This window comes from Nicotiana tabacum, chromosome 23 (genome assembly GCF_000715075.1).
Source record: "Nicotiana tabacum cultivar K326 chromosome 23, ASM71507v2, whole genome shotgun sequence".
NCBI lineage: Eukaryota > Viridiplantae > Streptophyta > Magnoliopsida > Solanales > Solanaceae > Nicotiana > Nicotiana tabacum.
The window spans coordinates 116,515,707-116,538,930 of NC_134102.1; the positions used below are offsets into that span (position 1 = coordinate 116,515,707).

The window sequence follows — 23,224 nt, forward strand, 5'->3', positions numbered from 1 at the left end:
TTTAATTATAATAAGTGTTAGTTTGATTTTCACTACCCTCATTTTTTTTCTTCTTTCAATCCGCTATGTAATTCTTTTTAAAAAGAAACTGTAGAGTGAAAATGGCAAACTGGGGCTAGTGCTTAGCTGTTAAGGTAGCAAAGAAATGGCATTTCCGGAGTTTAAGGCAAAAGGAAAGGTGAAATTCGTAACGGTGAGAGTGGATCTCAACGGGAGTCCAGCTCACACTCAAAACTCACTCTCTCTCTCTCTCACACATACACACACAGTGACTCTCTTTCTCTCTCTTTGGGACTCTTCACTTCACTTTCACTGCTCCCAAACAAACAAAACAAGCAGCCATCAACATCAACTCCACCATCATCCACCATTACCACCTTCACAGCTAAAAGCTAAACTTTCAAACCAAAAAATAATTGGAATTGAAAAACGCCAGTGAAAGCTACTTATACACTACTTTTGCTTTACTTTACTGATATTTTTTTCATTCACAGATTGTCCAAAAATAGTTGCATCATTTCAATTGTGGAAATTTCTCCTGAATTTTCCCTTCTTTGGTTAGTCTTAACCTTCCTTTTTCTTAATCCTTTTTGAACTTGTTTAGTCATTAGTATATATAAATGTGTTGTATACAGTTGATGTTTCACCTCCTTTTTTTTTGTGATCAATTTGTTTTTTGAGTGTATCTTAGTGAATTGAGGGTTTAAATTGGGTTTATAGTATTTAAATAGTGATCTGCAGGTGGGTTTTCTTTGATTCTGTATTGAAAATGATTGTATGAATGTTGTCAGTAGATGTGGGACTATGTAGTGTAGTGTGTGAGGATTCTGTGTGTACATTGCAGAAAGAATTGAATTTTCACTTTGATCGTCAGCACTATTTATTGAATCTTGCATATATAAGATATAGAGGCAGCAGCTTTACTGTTGATTTCCGACTGAATCTTCAAGAGGTGCTTTTCAATTTGTTTTGGATTGATGTTTAGCTGTTGGCGTTCTAAGATGCATAGTCAATTATCGTCTTTTTTGCTGCTGATTGTTTGAGTAGTTTTTTCCTGGTTGAGGAGAAACAAGTATCATTGATAAATGTTGATGTTAGAAACAAATATCATTATTACCACGACTTCACAATACAAATGGTAGTCTTTAAAGCAGAGTACACGATAATTATTGTGCAATTTGGTTTACCCTCGAAGTATGAAATGTCAGTTAGTTTAGTTACTTTCAGTTTGTAATTGTAGACTTTCTGATTATTCTCCCTTTGGTCAAGAGTAATTGCAACACGTTGTGATTTGGAAATGCAGGACATCAGGGGCTTCTGTACTTTTTCTCAGGGCGGAGGTACTAAAGATTACTCCTGTTTTGGGCCAAAAGAGAGAATTGAACAGATAAACAGCATTTGTGGAGATAGTGTATTTACATTGTTGGCATTGACTTTACTGTGCTCGTGAGCTGAAACTCTCTTTTGTGCTGAAAGGAAGCAAATTGGATGAGATAAAAACTGATAGAGACGAGTGAGCTTGTGTATTGTCTGCATTTCTCGCTTTACCAACACAACTGTTCTGAGTCCAATCTCATGCTTTGAGATTATAAGTCTATTTTGCCTTGGGCGGTGATGCGTCCAATGCTAAAGAAATGCTTTCTCAACTGGTGCATTTTATCTTGTCAGCTCTTCATAATTGTGCTTTCCGTTGGTTTAGGGGAGTATAGAGGTGAGCCTGTTGCACGTGAGAAGCGAATAGATCATTATTCTGGATCACCTCTGATTCATTTGTCCGAAATCAATATCACCTCCTATTATCAAGAATCAAGAACTCAAGTTTTGACTAACAATTCAGTCTCTTGTGAGGACCTTGAAGGAGTTGGATCATTTGATACCACTTGCTTGCTGAATTCAAACCTGTACATAAATTCTGACTTGTATGTGTTAGGTACTGGGAACTTGGAGATACTTCCTCAGGTTTCTATTTACTGTCCGATAGAAGGCTGCATTATAAGTTTCAATTTGTCTGGCAATGTTAAAGTTGGGCAAGATGCAACTGTGGTAGCTGGTTCTGTTATTTTTTCTGCTCTTAGTCTGACGTTGGGACACAATTCTTCTATAAATACTACTTCATTGGGAGGAGCACCACCTTCTCAGACTAGTGGGACGCCAGTTGGGTATGATGGCGCTGGTGGAGGGCATGGTGGACGAGGTGCATCCTGCCTTAAAACTAACAAGACAAATAATTGGGGTGGTGACGTTTACGCTTGGTCTTCTCTGTCAAAGCCATGGTCTTATGGAAGCAAGGGTGGTGGCACCTCTCGTGAACACAAGTTTGGAGGAAGTGGGGGAGGACGTGTTTATCTTGATATGAAAGATCTCCTTTATATAAATGGATCCATACACGCAGACGGGGGAGATGGAGGATCAAATGGTGGTGGGGGTTCCGGTGGAAGCATTTCTATTCATGCTCAAAAGCTGTGAGTAACTTTCTGCTTGGACTTGCAGTATAAATCGGCACTTGTTTGTTTCCTTAGTACTGCGTCTAAAACTTACTTCTATAACTTTTCTCAAGCATTCGAACATTCAAAGCCTATGCATAACCATATAGTCTGGATATTGAATTTGAGGCTGCAAATTACAGAAAAGTATGCATTAATAGTTACCATCTCTCTTCTTAATTTTTAAAATGTGATGGCAATATATTTGTTCTTAAGGTTATTGTTTTTAGCTGCTTGTGCATTGTATGTCTGCTAACTCACAATTTTTGCAGACATTAAATGCTTGTGCATTAAGCTTCTCATCTTTCTACTGGATCTGCTCTACTATGCTCTATACCGTAGCCTAGGTGCTGTTACGAAAATACACCTTGGACCTAACACAACCGAAAAAACTAGCTAATGAGGTGATGATGGTGCAAGTCCATATCAGTTGTCGCGTATTCGTTCAACCAACTTAGAACACTTTAACACACTCCGTATGCCTAGGGCTGGACAGTTGGAACATGAACCTTGCTATGGTACCATGTAATAAGTTCTCTTGAACTTAAAGTCCCTCCAATGAAGGATCATAATCTACAATGAGTACGACTAAAACAAGCTAATTATAAGGTATAACCGGTTCTTTAATACAACATATCAAATCGAGTGGCTCCATTCGCAACTATGTGGCTCAGATCCTCCAAGAATGCTGCCGCACCCGTGGCTGATCCTCCAAAAATGAATAACATTAGGAGGATCCGAGACCCCTCTCCTCCCCCCGGGGGTGGGGAGACATTTTTGAAGGATCTGAGCAACATAGATTGACAACTCTATTGACTCAGAATCCAGTGGTGATCACTCTCCTTGTGCACAGAAAGTGGAAGATTCTTCGGACATACTTGAACCCTATCGCTTGAAAAATGAAATCATGTTATAAAGAAAAAATGTACTTAACCTTCCAATGTATGCTTGAGTATATAATGATTGATGAGGAAAAATAATAAAAGCATCTATTGGGCAGTAAACAACTTTCAGTTGTGAATAATTCCTTGAGGTTTTGGTAGTTAGTATAGCTGCTTCAAACAAAAAATAACAGAATCTGTTCGAGTCCATAAGAAGTTAGTATCTGGTTCAGGGTTGTGGCTGAAGTATCTCACCTATTCCCTGAAGATAGGAAGATAAATGGTTGAGTGATAGGGTTGGTCAAGACATTAAAGTTAGTTAAGAGTATTATTCAAAAAAAGAAAATTGGTTGTGTTAAAGGTGCAATAGCTGTTGGTCTAAAAAGTTGAAGGGTACCTCGTCTTTGGTCCATTGAATGTGCTTCTATTCGGCGCCACAATCAGAGTGTGCTATGATAAAAAAGTCAATTTTGAAGCTTGAGCTCATCTTAGCAAGAAAAAGATTCAGATGCAGGTTTTAATGAAACCACTTCCCAAAACTGAAATCGAGTGCGTGTTGGCAAATTCTCCTTCCTTAAAGACCAAAATTCTTCTTCTGCAGAACATGAGGATGAAGTCATCTATCAGGACTTAGATTGTAAGACGTGAGAATCAGGAAAAAAACCTTCTGTTGCTGGAGGTCAATCATGTATTCACTTTGTCATTGGGTGCCCAAGCTACGTGAAGCAGTATGTAGTTTCGGAGTAACATTGGAAGCTGAAGCATCAGTCTGAATATTTTCTCTCTCAGGCTTAGCAATTTCTGTAGTGTCTATTAATTCTGTCGTTGGAAACGGTCAGACTTACAGCTAGTCTTGCTTTGCAGGGCCGAGAAAAAGCTATTTCAGTTTCCAACACAGTGTTCTCCTTAATTGTTTGAAGTAATATGAACAATATGACTTTTAGAAAATGGAGGATACATGAGTTGGTGCAAATGCTTTATAGCATAAACTATGATAAGGTAAGCAATTTTATTAAATATGGCACCGCATAGATGCTTATGGGTACGACAATCAGTGTGTATATCCCATTACTAAGTTAGGCGGCATACTGACATCCCTTTGGTATAAATGAAGGGAACTAGCAAAAACTAAATACTCTAAATGACTTTAAAACACTTTAAGTTTCGGGCAGGAATAAGAACTCCTTGAAACCATCTTTGGTTCCTCTTCGTCAACAAGTCCACAAGATAAAGCCATAAATGGTTATTATGTCTTCTTAATGGACTTATTGTCTTCCTTCCATGCCAACTTATAAAATCAGGCCTGAGTCTCTTTGACATTGGCACTTCATCTAAATAAATTCAGGAACAAAAGTCCTACACTTCCTTAGCTGTTGCACAATGTAAGATCAAAATTATTGGTGTCTTCCATATCCTTTTCGCTCATGTATCACCTTTACTGAATCTGTTTTTCCTCAAACTATCCTGTGTAAGGCAGGATCCATGCAGTGCTATTCCATCCAAAACAGAAATCTCTGTGAATTTCTCTTCATTCCAAAGCAATTTTCATGCAAATGCACAGCCAGTATTAGAACCCCCTGAACTCCTCATAATATTGTATTCATATTGCAAGTTTCCTTACTTATGTTCTGGGATGTTTGTTCTTTCTTGAATTTTTTATCTGGTTACAGTGATCAGCTGTTCATTAAGGTTGTCTGCTGGTTAAAGTATTGAATCTCTGAATCCCCTCATCAAGAAATTAAGAATCTTAGGGGTCGTTGGTTACCGGGATAAGAATATTAATCCTGGTATAAAATTTGGGTTTATAGTTATCACATGTTTGGTTGTGGGTATTAGCTAATACTGGTATAAATTTTATACCAAAATGGTGGTATTGGTTATCTGTTTGGTGATACTCCTTCTCCTCCTCCTCCTCCGTGGTGGTGGTGGTGGTATTAGCTATCCCATACATGAGTTGGGATGGGTAATCCCATGGGATATCTCATAACTGAACCAAACGACCCCTTAATTTATTTTATATTGGCCACATTTATTTACCAAATTGAGACATCAACATTCTCCCTCTCGTGTACATGAGAATATCTTGATGTGCAGTGGAAGTGAGGCTTGAAAACAAGAATTGTGCTTGCTCTACTGTCATATTAAAATGTGGAAATTTGGGGACGTAAAAGTCTAAGCTGTTAGATATACGCATTATTTAATTTAATTAGGTATGTAACTAACTTAGATAGACGTATGTAACAATGTTCTTTCACAGATTCACTGTCATATTAAAAGGGTACTTCTCTTTTCTCTTTTCACCAAGATGATGGTATCTAGTAAAACTTTTCTAGTTAACCCCATCTTACATCTGATTTTGCACAGTCAATTTGCAAGTTATTTTAATCATCGCATAACCTTTCTCATCTCCCATTCAGCCTTTTCATTTATTTCATATCTTCTCCTTATGATGCATAAAGTACTGATAGCTAATAATTGCATCAGAGATTCGTGTGTACTCAATTTTCGGCATTGTTAGTTTGTTACTTTAGCATCTGTCGTTTTCCCCCTGTTTTTCTTGCTTAGACTATGATTAGTTGTTCCCAATTGTCACTTTGTTTTTTAATTGGAGTCTGTAAGAACCTAAATATTGACCTATATAGCTGTAAACTTGGCTTGATTTCAGTCTTAAAGTGCTGCTTGTTTTCATTCTATTGTACAATTTGAATAGCTAGTAACGGTACTTGCCCTGTATCTAACTTTAATACTGGATACCTGGACAGGAAAGGATTTGGAGAAATAAGTGCAGCTGGTGGGAGCGGATGGGGTGGAGGCGGGGGTGGAAGAATCTCATTGAACTGTTACAGCAGACAAGAAGATGTAAAAGTTACCGTGCATGGTTTGTGTTGATCATACTTGTTTTTGGCACATTCTACTAATCTGCAATATTTTAACTGCTAAGCTTTTCAATCTTTTGTGGATAAATGGGTTCTCTATCTGATGCACGCTTTGCAATCTTATGTTGCTTTCTCCTACTCACAAGAATAGGATTCAGGCTTTCCAAACAAAAAGTGGGTCAAGAAAGGGAAAAGGTTTATAAATTAGGGTTCAGTGTCTTCTAACCAAGAGAGGGTTGCTCTAGTGGTGAGCACCCTCCACTTCCAACCAAGAGGTTGTGAGTTCGAGTCACCCCAAGAGCAAGATGGGGAGTTCTTGGAGGGTTACAGCCGAGGGTCTATTGGAAACAGCCTCTCTACCCCAGGGTAGGGGTAAGGTCTGCGTACACACTACCCTCCCCAGACCCCACTAGTGGGATTATACTGTGTTGTTGTTGAACTTAATGGAACTTAAGTTCCGCGGAATACCTTGACAACCTATAGACCCTCTGACCTATTAATTTGTGGGTAGCTTGAGAAGAACTGTGGGAATTCCAGAAGTACCTAAACTGTTCAGAAAATTATCATGGGTCCTGCTGCGACGCCCAATGGAAGTGAGAAACAAAAAAACTGTTTTTCCATATTTCAAAGGTCCATTGCAGTTCCCGCCATACTTTTATACGAGTCTCAGTCCACAACCTACATTGGCAATGCTGAATGGACGAAATCTCTCACCCCCTATGTTAATATGATCTTGAACCTGTTGAGTGGGTGTGAGGGAATTTTTAAGTTTAATGGAGAAAAATGGATATTATTCCCACTGACAGTAAAGTTACCCTTGTCCTAGTGTTTAATGCCTTTTGTCCACTTTTGTGATGTCTCTTTAAGCTAAATAATCTATATTTGGTCGTTTGGCAGGTGGCTGGAGTGTTGGTTGTCCTCAGAATGCCGGGGCCGCAGGTACTTTCTATGATGCATATGTACTGAGTTTACGGGTGGACAATGACAATATAACAACAGAAACAGAAACTCCTCTGCTGGATTTTTCTACTTCCCCTCTCTGGACAAATGTTTACGTCGAGAACAATGCTAAAGTTTTAGTCCCTCTACTTTGGTCACGAGTTCAGGTCTGTATCTTGTTCTTCCCAAGATTATCTATTATTTGTGTGTGATGGTGAAAAGTGGACTCGGATTTTCATGATTCTTCATATCCGATGACTTCCCAGAGTCACATCATTCTTGTTATATCACTAGTTACAAGTATTCTAATTTTCAAGCAAATGATTGTTTTTCTTTTGGTGAACAAAGTGTTAATTCTGTTCATAATTTCTTTAAAAAGGTGAGGGGCCAAATTAGTCTACTTTATGGAAGCAGCATCATCTTTGGGTTGTCTAATTATCCAGTCTCTGAGTTTGAGCTTGTAGCAGAGGAACTTCTAATGAGTGATTCAATAATAAAGGTAAAGCTTCATGAGAGGATCTTATATGCTCTCTAAAATTTCTTAGTTTCCCTTTTCTCTCGGTAGTCACTGGCTAGCAAGTTGTTGGACGAGTTTTGTGACCCCTCCTATTTAATTGATAATATTCTATTTCTTTTCTAAATAAATCTTATTGAGATACACAAGCTGTATTAACTGTCCTCCTCTCCCTGCTTCAAATCCAACAAAACTGTATTGAAGGTTTATGGTGCACTTAGAGTATCTGTGAAGATGTTACTCATGTTGCAATCTGAAATCCAAGTAGATGGTGGAGGAAGCACAGTTGTTACTACATCTGTCCTTGAAGTCAGGAATCTTGTTGTTCTGAAGGTAATCATTAGAAGTCTACCTGATACATTGATACTGACATAGTTAGATTCCTGGTAAATTAACATAAACGCTTCCGTACATACCTCTTTTGCAGGGAAAGTCTGTTATCAGTTCAAATGCAAATTTGGCTTTATATGGTCAGGGACTACTAAGGTTGACTGGTGATGGTGATGCAATCATAGGCCAGAGGCTTTCCTTGTCACTATTCTATAATATTACGGTAAGATGTTGATATTTGAAACATCTTGTGCCAAAATCAAGAGGGAGTAAAAGATGAGAAAGGAGAATCTTCATAAAACATAAATAACATGGGTAAAACGGCATTTTTTTATAAGACTTGGAGCTTGACAAAACATACCATCGTGGTGGAATTTTTGCAATTTCTTGTTCCAATTGGACTTTAGTATGAGAGAGCAAGTGCTTGTTTTCTCCAACATTTTCCTTGGATTTAATTGCCTTCTCAGTACTGTTGTTTCCCCTCAAGCTCTGAAGGCTTTCTATTTTTATTTTAATTTTGATTGTTATACTTCTGGGTAATTCTTTTATTATCATGTAACTGTTAGGTTGGCCCAGGATCTCTACTTCAAGCCCCCTTGGATGACAACAGAAGTAGAAGCAAGTATGATGTCTTACTTGCTCTGCTGTATTGTTTTGTGTGCAATTTATTTTTGTTGTTTCATTTATGGCATTTTAACCTCCTTGACTCCAAATAGGGTGACTGAATCTCTGTGCGACAGCACGAACTGTCCAATGGATTTGATTACTCCACCTGATGATTGTCATGTCAATTACACGCTATCCTTTTCGCTACAAGTAAGAGAAACTTATCTTGTACTTTGTCTACTGCCAATAATGCGTGTGGCTTAGATGTATGATTATACATTAAAAATGTATCTAAAAATGCATCTTTTTATTAATTCGAGATTCCCCCTTTTCTTGCATGATTGAGCTATGAAACAGAACAAAATTATCGAGAGGATTCAAGGTAGAGCTATGAAACGAAACAAAATTATCGAGAGGATTCACACTTCCTTTACTTCTTTAAAATATATTTCTTTTTGGATTATGTCAATATTTCATATTTTTTTCCCACCCAAGGGTGTGGCAATGAAGTGGGTAATAACCTCGGGGACCTTCAAATTCCAGAAGAGACAAAAAATAGCTAGGTAATTTCTTTCCATCTGCGTAAGCTTTGGTGGTTAGAGCTATTTAGTACTACCGAGGTGTGCACAAGCTGGACAGCACTATATATACACACACACACACACACACACACACAGAGACACATACACACATATACAACAACACCAACTCAGTCCCGTACAAGTTGGGGTCGGCCATATGAATTCTCTTTCCCTTCATTTAACTCAACTCATATACACAAAAAAAAAGGGCACCCGGTGCACTAAGCTCCCGCTATGCGCGGGGTCCGGGGAAGGGCCGGACCACAAGGGTCTATCTTACGCAGCCTTACCCTGCATTTCTGCAAGAGGCTGTTTCCGCGGCTCGAACCCGTGACCTCCTGGTCACATGGCAGCAACTTTACCGGTTACATACATATATATTTAATATTTTTGTCGTTCTGGTATATCACACAGTTTTCATCTGTTACTCTGCTTGATAAAGCTAACAATGGTCAATTGGGATAGATGCCCTGTTTAGGCTCATAGAAATAGCCAGCTGAATTCTGTTATGCTTTTGCCCTCTTCGATTTCTTAGGCCCCCAAAAAAGATGCACATTTCTTGAGATTGATTGTTCATTTCCTTGTCTTAATATATTAATATTTAGGATTATAGAAAATGGGTTAAATGAATATCAGTGATGCTTTCACACTCCTTGATTTTTTCCTGTCCCTAGGAAATGAATATTAGTCATTTCCTTGTCTTGCTTGGGGCTAATTTTTCATTTCCTTGTCTGCTAATGGCAGATTTGTCGAGTGGAGGACATTCTTGTCACAGGCATCATCAGGGGTAGCATTATTCATGTTCACAGAGCCAGAACTGTCATTGTGGACAATGATGGTGCCATAACTGCCTCTGAATTAGGTCATGACGTTCAAGCATTATTGGCATTTGCCAGTGATTTTTCATTTTTCGGCTTTCTTTTTTCTTGGGCGCTTCTGATTATTTTGACTCTGCTCCTGTGCTGAGCCCTCGAGAGCAGGATAGAGGATTCTAAAATGTCTCATCTTATGGTTCACTTTCAGGTTGCAGTAAAGGTGTTGGCATGGGAAACTACTCAAATGGAGCAGGTGGTGGTGCTGGACATGGAGGAAGAGGTGGTTCGGGATTTTTCAATGGGAGGCTGAGTGAAGGTGGTCAAAGATACGGCAGTGCTGATCTTCCCTGCGAGTTGGGCAGTGGGAGTGAAGGTCCAGGCCAGTCCTATGGACCTGTTATTGGAGGGGGGATAATTGGTAACATATTTTACTTATTACTAAGCTTATCTTATGCTTTATGGACGCTGGTATATCAGCACATTCTTCTACATTTATTTTCATCAAATTAACAAATTCCTTTTTTGTTCACATCTTGGTTTCTGAACCACTAGTTTACTGTTTATCTGCTAGGTCATGTGCAGCGAAATTGAATTGTGATGCTTAGATAGTGGACTCCAGAATTCCTGCTTAATTGTTTTTGGGTTATAAGTGGTGCGGGTGGAGAGTAGGTTAGTAATTAGTTGTCACTTATCAGTAATCTATTTGAAGAACCCAATGTGGTGGAATGCGTCAAATATCTGGGTGAGATTGACGACTAAAATAGAATGCAATGAGAAATTAATGTATAGTTAAAAAATAGTTTTACTCCGCAAATCCCACATTATCCTTTGCAGATTAATGAGTATTAAGTACTCCTCCACTTGTCTTTTCTATGTTAAATCAAGAAAGTAAGTTCTTCGCATACTAGTGTTATGGGACTTTCAAGTTCTTTTTTAATGTATATGGGTTTCCATACTCGTTATGTGGTGTGGTTGGTGTCTGCCTTGGCTGATTATGCGATGTCTAAGATGGTGATTCTATAGAAGTCATCCCAGTGTCATACTCTGAATTTGGGGCTCTTAACAGTGAGACAATGTAGTCAGATTCCAGCATGAATCCTTCTTGGACTGTTTTCGAAGAATGGGTTCCCAATAATGCATTTCAACTTCTAATTGCTTTCTAATTTTGTATTTCAAGTTCAAATACAACAAACATTTGCTCGATTTGTTGTCTGCAGACTCTCACATCTCCTCTCTATCTGTTTTAGTTGCATAAAAAAAGCATGTAGACTTATTGTCCCAACAATAGATTAGATAGAAAAGAAAGGGTAAGAATGGACGGTTAATCCTCCATTCTAAGAGTAATTAGCAGTTCAGGTTACTACCTAATCACGTTCTTGCCTAGGCTGGTTGATACTAGGGGGAATCACAGGGTTTAGCACCATTTTCTCTAGTAATCCCTGCAACTCACTTATATAATGTTGCCTAGTGTATGTTTTCTTTTTTAATAGTTTGTTAATGGAGACTAATAAAAAAGTAATAATGCACAAATGTGTATAAAGTTCTCAGAAATGACTGAGATGTGTATGGTCTGTTATTCACAAGCTTATTTTTTGAGTATTATTTTCGTCTTTGCCAGTGTTGGGATCCAGCCAGTGGCCTCTTTTCAGACTTGATGTTTACGGAACTATGAAGGCTGATGGTCAAAGTTGTTGTACCCCAAGCAGAAACAGTAATGGTACACTTGCTGGTGGAGTTGGTGGTGGTTCTGGAGGAACAATTCTACTTTTTCTTCAAGCTCTTGCCCTTATGGACAACTCAGCTTTATCAGTTGTTGGAGGCTGTGGTGGCCCACTGGGTGGAGGTGGTGGTGGTGGTGGCAGAGTTCATTTTCATTGGTCTAAGATAAACATGGGTGAGGAGTATGTCCCTCTTGCAACTGTAAATGGAACCATTGACCATAGGTAGGTTGTGTTCGTGGTACTTGTGCAATTTACAGTTCGTATTTCTTAAGTTCTTTAGTCTTCACGTGAATTATTTGCCGGATGTTCCCTTTCCTTAGCTTTTCCTTTTTCTTTTGAGTATGCATGCAGTATCTAGAGGTTTGATTAGAAATTCATTTTAAAAAAATTTCAAAAATTTCCTTTTTCTCCTTGAGACACTTCGTTTTAGTTGTGCTTTTGTTAAATATTCCTGGTTCCTTGTCCCATCAGAGGTACGTGAAGAAAAGGAACTGACATATCCTTTCATATCCTATAGAACAACTATTCTTTGATCTTGCAACTTTTACTAGTCTTCCTCTTGCAGGAACTGAGTTTCATAAATTTCATTAAGATTCTCGCCCTGCAACCAATAATTTCCGTAGATCCTTTTCACAGGCTTCATCCTTATTTAGTTCCCATCTTCGAATACTTTCAAATGACAAATGTGAGATGCTCATATTTTCCCGAGGCCTCTATTAAAGCTGCCTGAACCATCTGTAAAAATGAAAATCAGCAGATGTCGCTTGCAATAGTCCCACCGTCAAGTAAATTGCTTTAACATCCAACCAAGAGTTTCCTATTTATTGGCCAAGTTTCTGCTCATACACATTTGCCTGATAGTTGGTAGAGCTCTATGTTTGGTAGGGTGAAAAGAGGAGTGTCAGAGGGGTGGGATTAAATGTGGAGGATTATGTGTTATTCCCTTTATTGGTAAGTCATAAAACTGCAAAAGAGGAGCAAAGTAAAATTTGAGGGGTTGGTGTACCCCTCCAAGTCATCCTTTTCAATCCTTTCAAAATAAAATAAAATAATTGGAATGAGGAAATATCAATTTACTTACAGGTAGTATATCATCAGTACTTCACATTGAGAATTAAAACGTAAATCGTTTTATCATATTTTACAGAATTAGACCAGATATGTACTCTCTTAATTCAGCCTTCCCCTCCCCTTAGTTGGATTAAAATGTAGCCATCCAAATATTGTCATTAAGATAAATGCATTTGACATGCATTGTCAATATTCATGAGTTTGTCGATAAGTTGATCTCTTTGCAAGGTTGTACTTCAGATATATAACGTGCTTGGTTTCTTGACTTGTAATTTTGTGGAATCATCTTGGTGCAGTATTAAAAATATATATTTTTAACCTATAAAAATTGTAATGTTCTTCAATAAGTAGCATGATTTTGTCAAAAAAGCTATCTTAATGAATATAAGAGACGTGAGTCTTAAACCGGCCAAGAAAAGAGATGTGTCTTGAATATTGCTCCCTCTCCCACTTTATGTGACACGATTCAGAGTACGAGGGTCAAACTATCTAGTTTTCGGTGTGAAGTTGGACATAGAATCTTCAAGTTTTTGAAGTAAAATTTATATATTTAGAAACTACGTAAAAGTACTATGAGTCACAATAATTAATAATCCAAATCATTCAAAAGGTAAATGAAAAAATTGCGGTCAAAGAAAATTCCTTCGATTCTCCAAATATTAACTGTGCCACATAAAGTGGGACAGAGGGAGTAATGCAACTCCTTTTTACAGTATACCTGACTACTCATTTTTCTAAAGGTGGAAGAAGTTGATAGTACCTGGTGATAGGTTTTTCTGGCTGTCCTGATCAGCCAAATGCTCTTTCCTGCTACAGCGTCCTCCAATTTTAACTGGTTTTTATATAATGTTATGATCAACCGATCAAAAGAAAAGTGATGTTATGATTTGAAAAGTTGCGTATGATAAGTTTGCAGATTTTGCTTCAGTAAATAGTCTTTTGGCATTAAACTGGTGTATTTCTCAATTTATTACAGTGGAGGTACCGGTGATGGTGGTGGTCTTCGTGGAGAGAAAGGCACAGTAACTGGAAGGAAGTGTCCTAAGGGCTTGTACGGTACATTCTGTACGGTAATTTTCATACTACACTGTTTTGTTATTGCTTTACCCTATATTTTTTAATCACTACCTTTTACCCTATCTGTTGCTTACTTACAAGTTTTACTCTTAAGAAATTAATTGATCGGTAGATGAACCAAGTGTAACCTGTTAGCCCATAAGTAAATACTGTGAGGAAGCGGCTGTTGCTCACCCGACACGATCATACGGTTACAATTCACCCAACACGATCATCCGGGGTGAACAAAAATTGGCGATCGGATGCGGGCGAAATTCCCGCCAAGAATTGTGCCTTACCCTATTATATTTCTCCTTAGGATAGAGATCTTGTTTGGCCAGTGAAGAATGTTTTGGCATTACTCATGATTTTGAAGCGATTGACCGTGAATTTATGACTTGGCTTATAGTCCTTTTCGACCTTTCCTTTAAAATCCAAAGCCTTCGTCGATCTTCTCTCTTAAGTTCAGTTGATGAAGGCCCCTAATCTACAAAATGGTTCTCTCTGGACATGTTAGTGCCTTAAAGAAGTTGGAATCCTGCAGCTCGTAAAGTGTAGATTGGACCAAGTGCAACTGTGAAGTGTTATCAAAATTATTCAGCTTTATCTTACAGTTCTCAGTAGCAATCTGTTGTCATAATATTGTTGCTATTATTCCATTAGTATCCCCTATGAAAATTAGATATTTTCCATCTGGTCAATTGTGATTATATCTATCATCCCCATTAAATTTAATCAGGAATGCCCTACTGGAACATACAAAAATGCTGAAGGATCAGACCCTTCCCTGTGTATTCCCTGTTCCATGGAGCTCCTTCCTAGACGTGCTTATTTCATTCATAGGCGAGGTAATGGTGCTGTCTTCTTCAGTTTCTTTTTTTGAATGATTACTCTATGTGATGTTGCTTGCTTTCTCAAATCTTTTGAGAGTATGCTGTATTGAAGTCAATTAACGGGCTCAACTGCTGCTGCAGGAGGAGTAACTGAATCACCTTGCCCCTATAAATGTATCACTGATAAGTATAGGATGCCAAACTGCTATACACCTTTGGAGGAGCTCATATACACATTTGGAGGCCCATGGCCTTTTTCACTGTTGCTGTCGTGCATCGTTGTGCTGCTGGCTCTTTTATTAAGTACTTTGCGAATCAAACTAGTAGGATCAGGGAGTTCTTATAACACTTCAAATTCAATGGACCATCACAGTCATCACCATTTCCCTCATCTCCTATCCTTGTCCGAGGTACAAAACTCGGAGCATTTGTATGTTCTTTTATCTTTTGTCAAAATCTCAAAAGCTGTATGTTCGCTTGGTAATGTTCTTCATCTTCTAAATTTTTTTTTAATTTCAAGGTCCGAGGTGCTAGAACAGACGAAACTCAGAGTCATGTCCACAGGATGTATTTTATGGGCCCCAATACCTTCCGTGGACCCTGGCATCTTCCTTACTCACCCCCTGATGCCATTATTGAGATTGTGTAAGAATTAATATGTACTTGATTCTGAATAATAGTAAACATGAAACTCCTATTAGGCCATATTCCCATTATAGGTATCAATCAATGATCACTCAACATACTTGGTATATCACTTGAACAGATACATATCTCTCTCGTAAGATGAACTTTATTATGAAGTTCTGAGAGTGTTTGACTTATTAGCGAGCCATATCAGTTAGGGAATACTCAATAGCTCCCCGTCACTAACTTCAGCATTTCTTTATTGACATGAAATTGCAGGTATGAAGATGCTTTTAACAGATTCATAGATGAGATCAATTCAGTTGCTGCATATGATTGGTGGGAGGGTTCAGTGCATAGCATACTTTCTGTCCTTGCATATCCTTGCGCATGGTCTTGGAAACAATGGCGGAGGAGAAGCAAAATTCATCGCCTTCAGGAGTATGTTAAGTCAGAATATGATCATTCTTGTTTACGGTCCTGCCGTTCACGTGCTTTATACAAAGGAATGAAGGTTTGTCTATTAACTCTATTTCTGTAGTAGCCTTTATTGTGATTATCTCAAGTTTGATGTGGTGGATTTTGGTTTTCTTTGCATTCTCTTTAAGAATGTTTTCTCGTGCTTCTCATGTCTCTGTGCGAAGTGTCAGATTCTTATTGCATCTTGTGCTTTGGACAAAATGCGAACTTTTCTTAGTTAGAGGTTAAGTCCCCCAAGCCCTCTAAATTTTTTTTAAAAAAGATAAGGAACGGGACGGGGTGGGGAGAGCATAATGGATATGGTAGATTTGAAGCATCCATTTGTTTGTGGCTTTAAACCTCCATCATGTTAATACTTTACAGGAAGTAGGTTGTAGGACTTCTTGGAGCATCTAATTCAGATAATCAAGTTTTAATTTTTCAAAGAACTTAGCATGAAATTAAGATCTGTTGATATAATACTTGTAGATGTGCTATGTCATGGAAACCTCAGTCCTCCCAATTTGGTGGACAGGATTTGCATTTTAGCTGCAAATTATGTTGCATGATTTAATGAGTGTGTTACAGGTTGGAGCAACACCTGACTTGATGGTTGCTTATATTGATTTCTTCCTCGGTGGTGATGAGAAACGTTTAGACATAGTAGCAAGTATACAGAAGAGATTTCCCATGTGCATTATCTTCGGTGGTGATGGAAGTTACATGTCACCATATAATCTTCACAGCGACACGTTATTGACAAATCTCCTTGCTCAGGTCTGTTGACATTCTTGTGCGTTGATTTTGTATTAGCAGTTGCCACAATCTGGTTTCTTGATTGTTAAGACAAAAGATCTTATTTGTTTCCAGCATGTACCTTCAACTGTTTGGAATCGGCTGGTAGCTGGTTTGAATGCCCAGCTGAGAACTGTGAGGCATGGGTCAATCCGCTCTGCGCTCCTACCTGTCTTGAATTGGGTTAGAAGTCATGGAAACCCCCAGCTTGAGTTTCATGGTGTTAAGATCGAGCTTGGGTGGTTCCAAGCAACCGCTAGCGGGTACTACCAATTGGGTATTTTGGTGCTGGCTGGTGATCATTCTCTCTATGATCTCCCACAATCTGAAGTCTCAGAAAGCTGTGATGACTTCTCTAGGTAGTCTTGATGAGACCCTGAATATTGCTCTTTTTTTCCTGTTGATTACTGTAGAAGCTTCCTCTCTACTTAAATCTTTGCAACGCTCTTTCTGAAACTTCCTAAATTGTTCTAAATCTTTTGGATTTATATGTTCCCACCTTGAAGTTTCATGTAAGTGCTGTCTTAACTTAGACCATATGCTACCACTTGGAAAGCCTTGCAAACTTTGTTCTTGGGTGTGAAAGATGAATTAGATGATGCTGAAAGAATTTGGATAGCTGACTCTTGAAAGGAGATGGATCTGAGTAGTAAAGCGCCGAGCTTGTCTATAATTTGTTTTATTTTATAAAAAAGATGCTTCTGTGTGTACGCTCTGATTTATGCATTGTGCATTTGGCAAGGAATTTCTGGTTAGAGATGCTAGGCTTCTTCCGCTATCATACTAACAAATTTCAAAAGCATTGAAATGAAAGACTGACTTCTGTTATAATATCCTTGATTGTATGTCTTACAGGAACGTTGCAACAATAGTAAGGAGGAGTCTTAGGCAACCTCTAGAAAGCCAGCAATGTGCAAGTCATGCATTATCCCGCAAAAAGATTACTGGTGGAATGAATGGTGGTCTCATTAATGATACTACTGTGAAATCCCTGGATGTTAGAAGGGATTATCTCTTCCCATTTTCTTTGCTATTGCACAATACCCGCCCAGTTGGTCGTCAGGTACTGTGAAGTTATAAAATTTGAGAATTTGATTTAATCATTAATCTAACCTTGCATCTTATTACGTGTTTCAGGACACTGTACAGCTGCTGATCACTATCTTACTATTGGCAGATCTATTTGTTACCCTTCTTACTTTAGTTTTATTCTACTGGGTATCTCTTGGGACTTTTCTAGCTGTACTGCTTGTCCTTCCTCTATCTTTGCTTTCGCCTTTTCCAGCCGGTTTGAATGCCTTGTTCAGCAAAGGTCCAAAGAGAGCTAGTCTTGCTCGAGTATACGCACTATGGAATGCTACCTCATTGTCTAATGTTGTAAGTTTCTCTATGGATGCATTACACATTGCATGCTTCATTATCAAATTTTGCATGGATTGACTTCATTTAACTGAGATGTCATATAATGATACTATCTGGTGACATGATGATGTCATTCTACAATAGAACTGTTCTAGAACTTCTGGCGACAATCAACTTTGGGTGGGCAAAAACTTCTGGACCTAGACTTGAACTAAGTTAAACTTATTAAAGATGAGTCCCATTAAGTTTTGACAACACATAGTGAGATCAAAAAAGAGATGTAGATGCTATTTTTATTGATTGTTCATCAGTCACAGAGAAAAATCTACAAATCCTCTTACATCCTGACAAAGAGAAACCTCAACTATACTTGTAGATTAGACCTTTTTAAGTTACGGATGTCATGAAATGTATGTGTTGGAAAATCTTGTTGTCAAGTTTTAGAAGTACGTACTTCGGATAGGTCAGAATAGATGGCTGACCAAGTAACTTTCTATGTTATTTATATCAAGGAGACGGAAGATGCTGAACAAGTGGAGAGAGAGTGCCTTGGTTATGATATGTAAGAATAGATATTCTAATTGTCATGGTATTAAACTTTGTCAGTCATATGTGAGTACATTTAAATGGGAAAACTGACTATATTATGAACACAAAGACAATATAAGGGCGACAAAGAACTAGCTTGGTTTTTTACCTAGTGGTTGGAGGTTCGAGTTAGTAAGGGAGCAAAGTGTCACTATTGGGCTTCTTGTACACAATAACCCCAAAAAATCAAATCCAAAAGAGGGTACAAGTAGCACCCATAGAGGATAAAACTAAATAAGGTTACTTGAGATAAGTTGATCATGCCCCTTATCGAAAAAGATAAGTCGATTGTGTCCCTTAACAAAAAAACATAAGTTGATCATGTTATTCGTAGCCTCCAATGGAAACTAGTCCTTAGGTGCAATACTACGACAACTGAAAGTGCTAACGAAATGAGGTAAACTCACACGAAGAGAGCTGTTGCGAAAAGCCTCTAGCTTAGCTTTAAGGATCAGTGCGTTACATGTACACTAGGTCCGGTATTTATTACGAGTGTTTTTAGTTTTTTTATAGACTTATATGTCTGTTTATGGTTAAGTGTAATTTAAGAACCTCTTGTTTTAATTAACACCTTATTTTTCTTAGAAGACGACTTATTTAGTATTGGTTAAAATAGACTAGAATAGGGCAGCCTGGTGCACTAAGCTCCCGCTATGTACGGGGTCCGGGGAAGGGCCAGACTACAAGGGTCTATTGTACGCAGTCTTACCCTGCATTTCTGCAAGAAGTTGTTTCCACGGCTCGAACCCGTGACCTCCTGGTCACATGGCAGTAACTTTACCAGTTACGCCAAGGCTCCCCTTGGCGTCTTGGCGTAAGGTCTGCGTACACACTACCCTCCCCAGACCCCACTTGTGGGATTTCACTGGGTTGTTGTTGTTGTTGTTGGTTAAAATAGACCAGAATAGAGTGGAATGGATAGAATTCACATAGCTGATTCCAACTAGTTTGTGTTTGAGATGTTGTTTATTGAATGATTGACTGAAAAAGAATGGTCAATTTTCCTGTCATTTGCTACTCAAATGGTTTCTTGGATTACCAAGATCGGAACTTCATAGTTATGTGAGTTAATTATCTATATATAGCATTTCCTCGTTTAAATAGACTGAAGAGCTTAATTTTGATACATTCACTGGAGTTGCCTCCATTAAGCGTCAAGAAAAAGGCAGGGGCGGACTTACATTCATGCAAGTGTGTAATCCGACACCGTGTTGCTTGAAATTTCCACTAAATTATATGTAATTAATGATTAAAAAGAGACAAGGATAAAAATATATTAGCGTGACGCTGCTGACCAAACAGCCAGTGGTCACATGATATCCTTGCCCTCTTAATGGTTCCAAGTTCAATTCTTAACAGATGCACCATCTTTTCTTTTATAACCTCAAACTGACACTAAGCAAAGCCCCAACTATTCAGCAAAGTTTATTCAGCGAAATTCAGAAAAATATGTATTAAATAAAACCATACAAATGTGGCTTAGTAAAGAGCATTTTAGAAAAAGTTAATAATAATAATATGAAAAATTGTTCGCTATATTTTTTTTCTTGTGATTCTCTTGTATCTTCGAAACCAATTACATTAATGTAGTTGATGTGTTTTATTAAGATGATCTTATTATAGTAAATTTTCATTAGTTCAGTTTTTAAAACTTCGACACTGGTTATCCAAAATGCTGCATACGCCGCTAGAAAAAGGTGACCTTGAATTCTAGTTTAAAGTTTAGAGAGGTTAAGAGCGCCAAACAAGATGTCTTTCGGAAGTCAATATCTGCTTTTCATGCTTTTCATCCTTATTCTCCCCCCCCGGAAATTATAAGCTAGGAACTGAAAAGGCTTGTGAAGGCACATGTAAAAATGAAGTGAAAGAACAATGGTTTTCTGTTTCCATGTAAGAGGGGTAAAAAAACAATTTTTTTTCTTCTCGTTGAAACTTTATGAAGGTGTCCAATTCTAGAATGAGAAAAGTAGTTGAATCAAGAATGAAGTAATTTCGAACTTTGAGGATGAGTACACGTGATTTAGACCAAAATGATAGGCTGATTGTAGATGCTGACGCACAGGAGTCCCGGTGATTAGATCTGGAACTTATTTTACTTGTTTGACAGAATCTCTTTTGACTTACTGCAGGCTGTTGCTTTTATATGTGGTTTCATCCACTATGGAATTTCTGCATTGAAGCCCCCTGATGAGGCAAGCATGTGGGGTATGAAAAGGTGAGAATTTTGATATTACTATATCCAGCGCTTGTCTCACTCCTCACCTCATCCAGTCAATGCGTGGGAGATAAAAAAAAGTTGAATCTAAAGCGAGGGATATTTGTATCGTAGTTCCCAAACGAGAACCAGTGAGAGCTTATAAGAATGAAACTGCAGTTGTTTCATATAACATGGCTAAACATCAGTGTCTGAGGTGGAATAGTGGCAGAAAAACACTGCTGAAATCAATATATTCACTTACAGACCATTTTCAGCTATATTTATCAACTACAACGTCATTCTAAAACTAGTTAGCAAATGTATTAACAAGTTTGAGCGTTTTGTATTGTCAGGGAAGATGACAAATGGTGGCTTTTTCCTACGATCCTGCTGCTATTTAAGTCGGTTCAAGCTCGATTTGTTGATTGGCATATAGCAAATTTAGAAGTTCAAGATTTTTCTCTCTTCAGTCCGGATCCTGATACATTTTGGGCCTATGAAGCTGCTTCTTGACATGAAGAATATATTACTTTGGATAGGATGGAGAAATTGTGCAAATTTTTGGCATAGCACTTCTTGGAATTTTGACCTGTATATATGTCCAAATCAGTACAAAAGCATTGGTATACATGTGCAGTGTTCTTTGATGTAATTAGTGTTTGAAGAGAGCAAAGATGATAGATTTAGAAAGTGGATTTTTTCATTGAGTTTTTTCTCCTTGTAGAGGAGAATGTATAGGTGATTTACAGATAATTTTGAGATAGCACAGATGGATTAGGAGCAAGTATTTCTTTGTTTAACTTAATGTTACTCCTAAAAATAGTGAAGCGCAATGCAATTTTGTTCTCCTTAATTCTGCTTGTAAAATGGTGCAAATCTGATAAAAGATCTCTAAAATATCTCCTTTTGGGGGGAGTTTGGGGTGGGGGTGCTGATTCCTTTTATTTGGATAAGATTTAAGTTATGTACACAGTACATTGACAGTGAAAATATTTCTTACAAGGCATTACCATATTTTAGATTTGGTGAGATTAGATTGAACGCACTGACTTACCTTTGTTTCTTAATTTTCTTGTTTGATATCGTATGTGGATAGAACAGGATAATGGCCATTTTGCATAGCTCAGTAATTCAATTGGGGCATTTGCATCTATACTCAGTTTTTGGGTCACATTTTAACCTATACTTGCTTTGCAAAAAAAATTGCAAGCGTACTCACTTTTCGGGTAACTTCAGGCATACGGACCTGAAGTAGCAAAATTTTATGTCTGAAATTTGAACTTCAGAATTTTTTGCCTTAAGTGTAGCCTTATCAAAGCAAAACTTCATATATTTTTGCCTGAAGTTTGGCCTGACTTGCAAAGTCAATCACACAAACTTCAGTTCATAGTGTAAAGGAAAACTTCAGCTTCCCCTCACTTCATAGTGCAAACTTCAGACAAATTAGTCTGAAGTTCTTCAATTTGTAGTGCAAGCTTCAAGAACTTCAGTTCATAGTGCAAGGGAAAATTTCAGTTTCCCCTCACTTCATAGTACAAACTTCTGAAGTTCTTCAATTTGTAGTGCAAGCTTCAGGAACTTCAGTTCATAGTGCAAGGGCAAACTTCAGTTTCCCCTCACTTCATAGTGCAAACTTCAGACAAATTAGTCTGAAGTTCTTCAATTTGTAGTGCAAACTTCAGGACAAATTAACTTTTCAGTGTAACTAAGAGCTGGTTTGGCATCACATCGAGCTTTACCTCATGGGGAATTCTTCATGTTCTTTATACTAGGTTTGGAACTTCTGTATATTCAGTATGAGATAAACACATAACAAGATGAACTTAGAATATCTGTTGCGCTCTCGATGCATTTGGATTTGTATCTCGAGCTTGCAAAACAAAGGATTGTAAAATTTGCAGAAGCCCACGTTTTACCTTCTGTTGACAGGGTTTCTGAATTCAAATAGAGAACAATAATAATACTATGTTTTGTTATTTTATAATAGTATTTGATCAAATGCAGGTTAAGTTGTTAATTTGGCTTCACATTTTATTAGTGAATATATTAAAGTAGTGGTTGAAAAGTTATTTTGATAGACAAGAAGAGGAGCGCATAGGTCAGGAGGAAGAAGAGGAGGCGTCTGAAGTTGTTAAAATTAGGGTATAGATTAAATAATTTTAAAAATATGGGTATAGGTTAAATGGGGGCGACCAAATAAGGAGCCCCGTGCAATTTTTACAATAAAAATGATTAAATAGGAGCAATATGAAAAGTGCAAAGAGAAAACAATTTTCACAAAAATAATAGGTCCATTCATTATTTATTTTTAAGACACTAAATCGTCAAACAGTATCGGTAAATCTAAATTAAACACAAAACCGTGTCAAAATAAAGGAACGTCCATTTATTTTTTAAGCTAGAGGAGTTCTCTTTGGAGTTTGAACAGCCTAGTTAGGTCAGTCTCAAAAACTATTCGGTCATTTAAAAACATTTACCAGAAACATATAA

The 23,224-nt window shown here is 37.8% G+C and overlaps 1 protein-coding gene across 2 annotated transcripts; it reads left to right on the plus strand.

Moving 5' to 3' along the window:
* The first annotated feature begins 253 nt into the window (after positions 1-253).
* LOC107787423 (uncharacterized) lies at positions 254-21,587 on the plus strand. Of its 2 annotated transcripts, none has more exons than XM_075245318.1 (23): positions 254-557; positions 1,304-2,462; positions 6,127-6,242; positions 7,138-7,346; positions 7,559-7,678; positions 7,898-8,026; positions 8,121-8,246; positions 8,590-8,645; positions 8,740-8,839; positions 9,955-10,072; positions 10,234-10,443; positions 11,644-11,968; positions 13,794-13,887; positions 14,613-14,721; positions 14,848-15,116; positions 15,227-15,351; positions 15,613-15,847; positions 16,381-16,569; positions 16,663-16,946; positions 17,443-17,650; positions 17,725-17,964; positions 20,667-20,752; positions 21,088-21,587. In XM_075245318.1, exons 2-23 carry the CDS (start codon positions 1,615-1,617, stop codon positions 21,245-21,247), a joined length of 4,356 nt encoding a protein of 1,451 aa, XP_075101419.1. In that variant the 5' UTR covers positions 254-557; positions 1,304-1,614; the 3' UTR covers positions 21,248-21,587. The 2 variants fall into 2 exon arrangements, with proteins under 2 accessions (XP_075101419.1, XP_075101420.1); XM_075245319.1 differs by lacking the exon at positions 254-557 and adding an exon at positions 825-952.
* Positions 21,588-23,224: the final 1,637 nt, after the last annotated feature.